The sequence below is a fragment of the Prionailurus bengalensis genome, chromosome C1 (assembly GCF_016509475.1).
Source record: "Prionailurus bengalensis isolate Pbe53 chromosome C1, Fcat_Pben_1.1_paternal_pri, whole genome shotgun sequence".
Classification (NCBI taxonomy): Eukaryota; Metazoa; Chordata; class Mammalia; order Carnivora; family Felidae; genus Prionailurus; species Prionailurus bengalensis.
In genome coordinates this window covers 43,211,949-43,224,130 of record NC_057345.1, presented here as the reverse complement: position 1 = coordinate 43,224,130, position 12,182 = coordinate 43,211,949, and the positions used below count along the sequence as shown (strand labels likewise).

The 12,182-nt window shown below is 53.0% G+C and overlaps 1 protein-coding gene across 8 annotated transcripts in view; it reads left to right on the top strand.

The window, feature by feature from the left end:
* The first annotated feature begins 6,660 nt into the window (after positions 1-6,660).
* LRP8 (LDL receptor related protein 8) overlaps positions 6,661-12,182 on the top strand; it is an 80,193-nt gene continuing 74,671 nt past the window's right edge. For all 8 annotated transcript variants that reach the window (XM_043575029.1, XM_043575028.1, XM_043575027.1 and 5 more), the window contains exons 1-2: positions 6,661-6,795; positions 7,569-7,688. In XM_043575029.1, the coding sequence (XP_043430964.1) occupies positions 6,687-6,795; positions 7,569-7,688 (229 nt within the window). In that variant the 5' untranslated portion in view covers positions 6,661-6,686. The remainder of the gene's footprint in view (positions 6,796-7,568; positions 7,689-12,182) is intronic.

The following is a 12,182-nucleotide window of genomic DNA, read 5'->3' as shown; positions in this document are numbered from 1 at the left end:
GAGTCCTTAATATGGGTGATTGTGTTAAGAGGAGATTTACACAAATTGAGGGAGAGTTGGGGATAAATAAGGGATGAATACATAGAAAATTAAGCAAAGAATAAGACAATAAAAATAAAAAGAATCAATTATTAATTCCAGGAAAGACACAAAGTTGTGCAGGAAAAAAATTCATCATGGCACACTGGGAATAGCATTTATTTTGTTGTGATCACATAAAAATCCTCCCAAGATATGCCACCCAAAGCATAGGCAACAAAGGAAAAATAGACAAATTGGGCTATATTAAAAATAAGAGTTGTGTATCAAAGGACACAATCAACAGAGTGAATAAGCTACTCATGGGATGGGAGGAAACCTTTGCAAATCATGTATACAATAAGGGGCTAATATCCAGAATATATAAAGAATTCCTACAATTCAACAACAACAAGACCAAACAACTTGGTTTAAAAAATGGGCCAAGAACTTGAATGGACATTTTTCCTAAGAAAATGTATAAATAGCTAAGAAGCACATGAGATGATCCTCAACATCACTAATCATCAAGGAAATGCAAATCAAAACCACAGTGAGATACTACCTCATACCCTTACAATGACTACTGTCAAAAAAGTAAGAGCAAAAGAAGAAAATAGCAAGTGTTGGTGAGGATGTTGAGATATTGGAGCCCTTGTGCCATGTTGGTGAAAATATAAAATGGTGCAGTTGCTGTGGAAAACAGTATGGAAGTGCTTCAGAAAATTAAAAACAGAATCATTATATGATCTAGAGACTCCATTCCTGGGTATATACCCAAAATAACTGAAAGCAGGATCTTGAAGAGATATTTGTACACCCAATGTTCATAGCAGAATTATTCACAATAGCCAAGAGATGGAAGCAACCCAAGTGGCAATGGGCTTGTTTATTTATCAATGGATAAATACATAAACAAAATGTGAAATACACACACAATGGAATATTGCTCAGCTTTATAAAGGAAGTTCTATAGTACACTACAACATGGATGAACACTGAAGACACTGTGCCAAGTGAAACAAGCCAATCATAAAAGAGCAAATATGGGGGGGGGGGCACCTGGCTGGCTCAGTTGGAAGAGCATGTGACTCTTCATCTTGAGGTTCAAGCCCCACACTGGGTGTAGGATTACTAAAAAAACTCCAGCTCTTCTGAGAGTACATAGCCAGGAGGCAAGAAACCAAGGCGGGGTTGGTACTGCTCTGCCTGTGGTCTACTATGAAACCATGAAACGCCTTCATCCTCTCAGTTGCTGGGTGTCTCCATCTGTGTCATGAAGGGGTCCTTGCAGCTAATAGCAATGATGTTCATGGTAACTGTAGATAATCGTTATGGAGGCTTACTCTGTACTCTTAACTCACAGAAACAACAACAATACCAACACTTATACAGGGTGTGCTATGTATCGAAAACTCTTCTGAGCACTTTATGTATACTAACTTCGTTCATCCTCACGAATTCTATGAGATGGCAATTCTATGAGTGTGGCAACCAGTCTCCAAGAGGCTCACAGTGATTTATGTCTTCTGGCTGGTATGCTCCTGTATGGTCCCTTCCCACATGGACAAGAGCTGACCTGGGTAACCGGTAGGATATTGCAGAAATGATGCAGTATGACTTCCACAGTTAGATCATAAAAAGACATTATGACTTTCTCCTTGCTTTCTCTGTCTCTCTTGAATGGGTAACTGTGGGAGAAGCTGGCCGCCATGTTGTAAGAGCACTCAAGCAGTCCTGTGGAGAAATCCATGTGGTGAAAAACTGAGTCATACTGTCAAAGCCAACAAGAACTTGCCAGCCATGTGAGTGAGACAACTCAGACCCTCCAGCCCCAGTTAAACCTTCAGAAGGCCACAGCACCACTAACATTGTGACCCAACTAAGCTGCTTCCAAATTCCCGGCCCATAGACACGGTGAGAAATAATAAATATTTATTGTTGCTTTAAGTTGCTAAGTTTTGGTGTATTTTGTTATGCAGTCATAAATAACTAATACTATTAGGTAACATTGTCATCCCCATTTTATAGATAAAAACACTGAGGCACAGGGAGCTCAAATAACTTGCCTTGGGTCACACAGTTAGCAGGTGATTTAAACCTTGGCAGTTTGGACCTATATAAGTACACGTAGTGAATGAGAATACCTTTTTTACAGGAATGAAGATATTCTGTCTAGCCAGAGAGAGTAAGAGGAAAAAATACAGAGAAAAGTGGCAAAGAGAAATTAGCAATTGGCTCACAGTACAGCGGGAAAGACTTGGGCTAGACTTCTGTAAACTGAAGGCCATGGACAGTGGGAGAGCTCTGCTGCCCTTACAACTCAGCTGTGATTCTCAGGTTGTTGGTTTGTTACCCTGGCTGGGTGGGTGACATAGCCTTGGGTACCTGGGCGTGGGAATCTGACCCCCCTGAGCAGCCCCACCAGGAGTTATTACCCTGCACTGTCACTGTCTGCCCCCAGACCAGAGATCCTCAAACGCAGGGACTTAGTCTTGCTCATCTGTGCCTCACCTAGCACAAGTCCAGTCAAGGAAGTCTGGGGAGATATATGCAGAAAGCCTTTAGGCTCTGGCTGTGACCTTTCTGGATGAGGCTGGAAGGCTTCCCAGAGGAGGAGGCATTTGAGCTCAGGCTCAAAGGATGAAATAGAAGTCAGACAGTGCAAGAGTGTTCTAGGCAGAGGGTACAGACTGGCAAAAGCCTGAAGCTCCAGTTCTTGTGGGGCAAAGGTGAGGGAGTGGAGCTGCATCGGGTGAGCTGCTGGGCCCCAGCAGTTCTGGAGGCAGAACATGGAGGCTTGGGCAGGGCAGAGTGACATGCTGACAGCAGGTGGAATGACATTTGTTTCTTTCTCGTGGCAAACTCACTGCGCTTGGGGTTGGGTTTGAGGGTTTTCTTCGGACACCCAAAAGCAGACACGGCCTGTACGCTTCCTTGAGTCATCCCAGGATGGAGAGAGAGGGCAGGTGGGGACAAATCACCCAGGCAGCAAAAACTGTACCCCAGTGTCCATTTGGTGCCTGGTGTCTGTCAGGGGCTGGGCTTTCTCCAACTGCCCCTCCCCGGAATTAGCCAACTTACGTGCCCTGAAAACTTCCCAGTTCTGCCACCTGGGTTCAAATGTTGGCTCTGTCATCTACTAGCTGTGTGACCTCCCCATTCCTTAATGTGCTCATCTGCAAAGTGGGATAAACACACCACTTGCCTCAGGGGGGATATTATAAGGACTAAATGAGTTAAAGCATTTAAAGCACTTCGATGGTGCTTGCCCTCAGCAAGTGTACTGTAAGAATTAGCTGTTATCATTACTTGGTACGGTTTACCTGTTAACCTTCTCGAGTATTTAAGCATCATTTATCAAATGCTAGTTGTGCGGCAGGCCTTGTACTTATCCTCTGAAAATAAGGATGAGTATGACATAGTCCTCCTGGGGGTACAGAAAACTTCAGCAAGGCAGAAACAAATATTGGTCAAATGTGCCCCATGCCAGAGACCCAGAAGTTCAGGAGAGTTGCTTCCTGTCCTCAGGGAGGTCACAGGCTGACTAGGGAGAGAGGGAGGTGGCCCAAGTTGGCTGTGGACTGAGGGGAGCCTAGAAAACCTCTGATGTGGGCTGTTGGGAAACAAGGAGCTGCCCATCTTGGCCACTGGATCTGGGGAGACCATATGAACAAAGATCTCCCTTGGGAGGGGAAGTCAGTGAATGCCTGGGCTCAATCTTTATTCTTTGAGTGTTGGGAAGTCACTGGGGGTTTTTGAAAAGGGAGTTGTGTTTGAATTATAGTAACATAAATAATGGTTAATATGTGCCAACTGTATACTTCATCCTGTGCATACATAATCTCATCTAATATAATCCTCACAACCCTGTGAGATGAGTTCTGTCATCATTCCCATTTTAGAGGAAGACACTGAGCTACAGAGGTTAAGTGAGTTGCCCACAGTCACATAGCTAGGAAGGGAATGAACAGATTTAAACCCAAGCAGTCTAACCCAGAGCCCATGCTCTTAACCTCTCTAACCTTGCTGCCTCTGAACTGCAATCCACACAATAATCTTAAAACTAGAATCTATCTTGGAAATTCCCCATCTCCCCCATTTCTCAGATGAGAAACTGAGGCTTAACAATGGGGACTGACTTTCTTAAGATCACAGAGTGGAGGAGGAGCCGCTGACTTGGAGAGGTCAGTCTGGGCTACACGAGGACTCCATCCTGGGCTCCATAGTCCCAGGCATCCTGTTGTCACAGCAGGCATCACCGTGCTTGGAATAACACCCAAACTCCTTGCTGTGACCTACAAAGCCCTCATGTGATCAGAGCCTTCCTGACTCCCTCTGACCTCACCTGATGCACCCACCTTCTCCTCATCAGCAGGTTCCAGCCCTGTCATGCTGTTCCTTTTGCCAGGAATGCCCTTCCACCTGGTCTTCATGTTGTTGGGCATTTAGTCCATTTGGGCTGCCATAACAAAATACCATAGACTGGGTGGCTTATAAACAACAGAAATTCAAGTCTCACAGGTCTGGAGGCTGAATGATCAAGATCAAGGCACCGAAAGATCAAGACACCAGCGGATTTGGTATCTGATGAGAGCCCACTCCCTAGTTCACAGATGACTGTTTTCTCAGTGTCCTCACATGGCAGAAGGGCCCAGAGATCCCTCTGAGGCTTCTTTTATAAGGGCACTAATTCTATTCACATTCTAATTGTCTCCCAAAAGACCCACCTCCAAATACCCTTGCACTGGACACTAAGTTTCAACATATGAATTTTGGAAGGACACACACATTCAATCTAGAGCATCCTTCTTGCCATTCAGGGAAATGTCACCTCCTCAGAGATGCCTTCTCTGTTTACCTGTTATTTCCCATCACTCTCACATCACCGTGTTTTATTTTTTTTCATAGTAGTTATGATGATCTGAAATGATCTTTTTTGTTTTCTTGCCTTTGTGTTTTCCTCTCCCAAGGAAGATGTAAGCTGCAGGAGAACAAAGAGAGACCTCCTCTATTTCTACACTGTATCCCTGGGCCTCAGATAATGCCGGGCACAGAGTAGGTGCTCCATACGTTTTTGTGGAAAGTGTGCATGCATTTCATTGTGTGTTGATGGCCTGTCTCCCCACCAGTCAGGGACTTCACCAGGACTGGTACCATGTCTGATTCACCTTGTCGCCCCTAGGCCCAGGAAAGCGTTGGCACAGAGTAGGGCTGGGATACAGTTGTTAAATGACTGAATGAACAAAGGATAAAAGGGGTAATGGCAAGAGCACTTGCTGGGCTCTCTGGAGTCTGTGCCCCTCTCCTATGAGGTGGCCACAGTCATTGCCAAAGGGCTGCCCCCTGTGGGAAGGAATATGGCTCAGTAATAGGGCTGCTGATGAGACAGTGGCTTCCAGGCCTGGGACTAACAGCTCCTGAAGCTCCCTCTTCTGCCCCTCTGTCATGGAGGAGAAGGGGCAGGGGGAGATGGAAGGGGGGGATTTCTACTGGGCCTAGACATCTGCCAGTCTGTCTCTTTTAGTGGCCAATGCCCTCAAACCTTATTTTCCAAAGAAGGTTGTGTGGGCTCGGCCTCACTTACCAGCAGGCAGCTAAAATCTAGTTCCCAGTCTGTTCTCTGCACCCTGGCATGGGTGAGATGGGACTAGGACCCTCCAGAGACGGGAACTTCTCCTTCATACAGAGGGTGGACAGAGGCCCTGGGTGTGTGTCCCCTATAGGCAGGGATAACACATTCCTTTTGTGGAGCGCCACAGTCCCCTCCCTTGTCCATCATAGCAAAGAATTTGCTGTTGTCCCTGCAGGTCCCCCCGATTGCCCCTTTGCCTGGCGCCATGGAGAATGCTGAAAAGGATGAATGCATAAAGTCCGTGTGCCAGACTGAAGCCACCTGCCTCACATCCTCAGCCACGGTCACATGAGCATGTAATATGCACAGAGGCACATGGGCACATTAACCAGTTCCACACATGCATCATATCTGGGTGGGAGCGGATGAGGCGTGCTTAGGTCCAGTCCAGCTCCCCCAGCTTCTCCTGATCTCACACGTCTTGGTATGGAGACCCTGACCCACCACCACCACCTCTGTCCCATGTGCACACTGCACAGGCCTGTGCACCAGGGAACATCATCTCCCATCCAGCCCAGGTTCACTCTTTCTTACTCACCCCTCAGCCTCCTATCTATCAGCCTGTCACCTCCTCCAGGCAGCCAGTGCTGCTTTCCCTGGCCTGTCTGCTACCTCTGGGGCAGGGGCCTCGCCCGGCTCATTCCAGCGTCTGCGGCTCCCACTCGCCAGCGGGCCCTCAGCAGGGTCACCGCGAGCCAGCCGAGGGAGGAGTGGACCAAGGACAGGAGGGAGGAGGGAGAGGCGGCGGCGGCGGGAGGAGCGTGGGGCGGAGGCGGCCGCGGGAGGGGGCGCGCGCGCCGGCGGCGGCCGCCCAGGGCCGGGGCCGCGCGCCCAGCCTGAGCCCGCCCCGCCGCCGAGCGTCACGGAACCTGCTTGAAATGCAGCCGAGGAGCCGGGGCGGGCGGCAGCGGCGGCGGCGGCGGCGGGGGCAGCGGCAGCCCCGGCGCCGCGGCAAGGACTCGGCGGGCTGAGGCGCAGCGGCGGCAGCCGCACGGGGTGCGCGGGGCGCGGCGGCCGGAGCCCGGGGCCCGCCATGGGCCGCCCCGAGCGGGGCGCGCTCCGGCCGCTGGCGCTGCTGCTGTTGCTGCTGCTGCAGCTCCAGCATCTCGCGGCGGCGGCAGATCCACAGCGCGGCGGCGAAGGTGCGTGAGGCTGGTCCCTGGCCGGGCTCTGAGCCGCCGGAGCCGCCAACAAAGCGCGGCCCGGGGACCGGGATGCGGGTTGCGCGGGGGCCCCGAGCCCGGGCCTGGGTGGGTTAGGCTTTTCGGGACCCAGTTATCCTTCAATTTGCCCTCGACCCCTCCCCCGCGGCTCCCGGTGTTGTTGGCTCTGCCCTCTGGCACCTGCTCCTGGGGGATGGGCCCCGTGGGGGCCAGGCGGGCCGGGAACTTTGCAGGTTAGGGGTGGTCATTGATGATTTTGGGTGGGCTGCGTGAATCTCGCCAGTGGGGTTTATTTGACACGCACGCCTCGCGGTGGCGGTGAGAGCTGAGCCGGGAGACTTCCCCGCTTGACAATGCGTTTCCGGCGACCCCTGCGCGCCGCGGAGAAAGAGGGGCTGCGTGCGAGGGGGATGTGCCCGCAGCGCCCAGTGCTTGCGTCGCGGTGTGTTCGGGGGCTCCCTGTGGGCCATGTCTGGTAGATCTCTGGCTATGGGCCGTGAGTGCGAGTGAGTGTTCTAAATGGGGGGGTATAGTCAAATCGTGTGACACGGACAGTGTGCTTGGCCTCGTCGTGCCACGGAGTAGCCCACCATCCCGTTACCATTCCCCTCCTTCCGGATCGAGGGGGCCCGAGGCCTCCCGAGGTCGTTGGCTCCATCATCGCCCCCTCTCCTGCACCCCAGTAGACCCCTCCCCCCAGCCAGGACTGCGCTATCCGCCACCCTGCTCACGCCCCCATCTCCCCCGCGCAGGGCCGGTCAAAGAGTGCGAAGAAGACCAATTCCGGTGCCGGAATGAGCGCTGCATCCCCTCCGTGTGGAGGTGCGACGAGGACGACGACTGCTCGGACAACAGCGACGAGGACGACTGCCGTGAGTGGCCGGCGGGGGAGGAAGGCACCGGGGCGGGGGCGGGGGGCTCCTTGCTCAACGCACACGTGGCTGCAGCCGCCGCTGGGCCACCTGCGTGGATCTCACTGCCAGGAAGCTGCCCAGGCGCCGCCTTCCTTAGGATTGGGTGGCCCTTGGCGACCCAGCGTGAGCTGGGCGTCCAGCGTGTCCTAATGGGGTCGGGGGCGGAGCCCCAGTCGGTGTGGCCCAGGAGGATGGCGCGCCACGCCCGGGTTGCTGGGCCGGAACGGGACCGTCCCTGTACGCGTCTAGCTTCCTGCGATCGGGTCCTCCTGGACTCCTGCGTCGGCCCCACGGAACGCACCGGTGTTTCAAAGTTCCAGGCGATTCCGGGCTTCGCCAGGCTCCTTTCCTTGCTGGTTTTTTGTGAATGAATGGGCTCCCCGGGGCCCCTGATTGGCTAGGCGAGGACCACCCCATAGGCCCCCGTGGCCGGAGCGGCCAATCGTGGAGCCGGAGGGTGTGCAGTTTTCTGGCGCCCAGGGTGCAGGGGCCCTGCCCCGGCCCCGCCCCGGCCACACCTCCGCGTGCATCTCTTGGGTTGCTAGAGCTGGCAAGGCCCTGGCGCTGGCTCCCGCTTCTTTTCTGCCTAGTCACGGTGGAGAGTTTTTTGTGCCACCCTGGGCTCTACTGCCAGCCCGGCTCGGGCATGAGTCATGGGGCAGACTAGGAAGGAGGGGGCCGGGAGGAACGGTTTGCTTCCTGGAGAGGGCCCGAGGATTGCGAGGCTGCGCGTGAACCCTCCGTGGTGGCCGTGTGCACATGGCGGGCCTTCTTTGCTGAGTGTGGTGTTTGTACACTCGGGCGCTAAGCTTTGCAAGTTCTTTCCTGGGGTGTTTGTGGGACAGAAGTGAGTTCGCCGGCAGTTACCGTGAAGGAGTGTATTTCCAGGAACAGAAAAACAGGGCTCTTTAGAAACAGACGCAGGTGGTCATTATTCATCGTTACTGAATGCCTGCTCTGTGCCAGCACTGGGGCACTTTGGACAACAGGCCCACTCCTGCAGGCCAGGGAGGCCCATAGGCTCTGCAGGAGGGCAACAGGTGGACAGATCCACAGCACCACACAGTGGCAGGATGGGTAGAGGGACACCTGGACGGACACTGTGTGTTGAGTCCTTGAGGCTTTTGTGTTTGTTTGTTTGTTTGTTTGTTTGTTTGTTTGTTTTCCCGTGGATTTGCCAGTCAGCCTCTGGATTCATTCTTAGACCCAACCCAGAGTTGGTTCTGTGTTTTGGCCCTTCCCGTCCTGTCTCCATCTCCTCACCTGACCACTCGGACTAATCGTTCTTGCCCTGTATTTGAACACCAGTTCTCTTCGTGTAATTGGAAGTAAGGAGACTAACATGTGCTGACCATTCATTAGCTGTGTGCCCGCACCGTGGTAAGTGCTTATCTCGCATAAGCTCCTTTAATCTTCTGAACAGCCCTGTTTTACGGACTAAAGAAACTGAGGCACTGAGAGATTAAGTTGAGCTATTGAGCTGCTAAGTAAGAGCTTGAATTTAATTCTTAGCCCAGTCATAACCCTCACCATTTATTTCCCAGGGCTATTGACCCAATGAAAATGGTAGTGCTGGAGTAAAATATTGCAGTGAGTGTCCTCCCTGGGAGTTGTTCTGTGGTTCCCCTTAGAGCAGGAGTGCCAAGGATGAGGCAAGCAAAGGGAAACTGCGAGTCTGGGTTGGTTTTACCTTATCTCCCTGGCTCTGTACAACAACAGTCTTGTGCGGGTTTTTCTTGTCATCCCCGTTTGTAGAGATAGGGATGCTGTCTCAGAGAAGTTGAGTGATTTGCCCAAGGTCACACAGCTGAGAGTGACAGAACTTGGTCAGGATGTCCACGTGCCTCCTAGCTTAGGAGTACTGCCTGCTGCAGTGGGGAGCGTGGTGCAGAAGGACCCAAAAAGGTGACCCAGGAGCTGGAAAGCCATGCTCTGAATGTTGGGCCTGTTGTGAAAGTCTGGGGAAGATGGAGGAGTGAAGTAACGGGTGGCCGGGTGACCCTAGATGGGACCAGGAGAGCTCTCACAGCCAATCGGGGCTCCTGCTTTTCTTCTGAGGTGGATGGAATGGAGTTGCAGGTGAAGAGTTAGTGAACATAAAAGCAAATGAGGTTGAGGGCTTGGAGTAGGAAGGGTGGGGGCTCTGCTGTTAGTATCAAGTATCAGTCCTTCCTGGCTTAGTTTTTCTGAGCGTGTTTCCTCATATTGCCAAGTGGGGCAGCTGTTCCTGCATCATAGGTTGTACGCGTGGAAAGTCTTCAGACGGGGTTGGTTGGCGGAAGGGAATGGATGAGTCTACACCTCCTTCGAAAGGGACTCCAGGAGCCATCAAGAGAAATCTTGAAGAGTGGGGACGGGGGCTTTGGGTGACTGTGTCGGGCTACGTGTTCAAAAATGGTCTTTCGTCATTCCTTGCTTCCTCATGTGGGGAGTTTCCCCCACTGTGGGCCGCCTGCCCAACCTGCATTTCCTTGAAGTACCCTCCCCTCAAGTCTGTTGGCTCCTCCCTGAGCAGTCTCTTTGCCTTACACCTGACCCCCTCTTTGTCACTCCAACCCTTCTATCCCGTGAGAGAGCCTGAGCCACCCTACCTCTGGACCTCTCTGGGCCTGCAAAATGGGTCTTGCCCTCTGTCAGTGAAGTCTGGGTGAGACAGAATGAGTGCAAGCTCCCAACAGGGCCAGGATGCAGCCCGCGACTACCAATACCCTATGGAGGCTGGAGGGAGGAAGCTTTTACATTGAGGAGGCCAAGGAAGACTTCCTGGAGGAGGAGACAGCTAAGCCAGGCCTTGAAAGATGGTAACTAATATCATTCGCTTTCAAGGCTTACCATTTAAAAATAGGTGGTGCGGTCCCCATGTTGTGGAGGAGGAAACAAGAGTTCAGAGAGGTGAAACGACTGCCCCGCCCCGGAAAGTCACACAGCTCCTCAGGGTTAGAGCAAGAACTCAGACCAAGGCCTTCTAAGTCCTGATCTTCATCCACAGTGGGTGGGACTTGGCACTTACCGGAGACGCTGGTAGAGCCGGGAGGATGGGGAAGTGAGGCGCTCATGGGGCTTCAGCTCCTAGCTCAGAAGAGCTTCAAAGCGGAGGAAAAGGCTGGAAGCCTGAGGACTATGCTCAAGGAAGCCCAGAGGCGGCCCAGGCAGGCAAAGTGAGGTGGGATCCCCGACTGTGGACCTGGGTCACGTAGGCCAGTTGGCTCCTTGGCCTCAGTTTCCTGTTGCTCTTTAGTGTCTGGGGACAGAGACAGGGGTTCTGGTCTCTGGCCAGCCCTTTGCTCCCGGAGTAACAGCAGCAACAGTGAACACTTACCGCGCCCTTGCATTGGCCCAGGCGTTGTGCCGAGATTCCACACGCGTCACCTCATTATCCTCGGTTCTGTAAAATGGGGCAAGTCTCTGAAGTACCTGCATTAGCCCCATTTTACAAAGGAACAGAGCAGTTAAGTAACTGGCCCATGGGTATTTGATGTTTAAGTGAAATTGCTGAGGTGTGAATGCAGGCGGCCAGCTATGGCACCTGTGCTGCCCCAAGCACCAGCTGATGACCTCAGGCAGGACCTCCCAGATCTCCATTTCCTCCCTTGAGGTGACATCAAGCCCCCCCCCCCCACCCCCTCCCTCATGCCCGCAGCTCTGTGCTCCTCCTTGGGGCCGGGCTGCGTGTACAGGTAGACTGGTTTCGTGCTCAAATTCTTCCACCTTGTTCATGCTTCTTCAGCTTGCCCTTGTACTCCCAGCCCCCATCAGCCCTCCATCCTAGGTTTAATAAAAAATGGCCGCAGTGAGGTCTCCCATGGCTGAGAGTTCATTAGCTGGGCAAGGCCAGGCTGCAGGAGCACTGAGGCTTGCTGGGAAGCAGCCTTGTAAATAATTAAAGCTCGGCCACAGCTCCCAGCTGGGGCTTGCAGCCAGCATCTGGCCTTCAGAGGGCTGCCTGGCCTTGGCCCCGGTCTCACACCCCAGACCCTAGGCCCCGCTTCATCCCCTTTTTGGATGGACTCATCAGAGAGACAGTATTACTCCCCTCTGAACTGCGACCTCCATGTGACCAGGCAACGCCACCATTCACAGCCTTCCTGAGGCTCCCACATACCCACAGGATAAAGTCAGCTTAGACCTCTCTGCATTTGGCTCTCTGTGACTGGCTCCTGTTGCCACTCCCCTCCAGCCTCTTCCTTTGAGCCCGCAACACTTGAGTTGTAGCTTCTCTCTCACTCTGGCCTTCCTGCTGCTTCTCACCTCCAGGCCTTTGTGCTTGTCATTTCCTCTGCCTGGGTCGCTGTTTCTGCTCCCTCACCTGGCTACCTTCTTATTGCCATCTTAGAAGATTCAGTGCGGGTGTCCCCTCCTCCAGGAGGCCCTCCCTGCTACCCTCTATTCCCAAGGCCAAGATACAGGAGTGAAGAGAGTGAGAAGGGACTTAGGGAGCTGTGTTGAAATCGT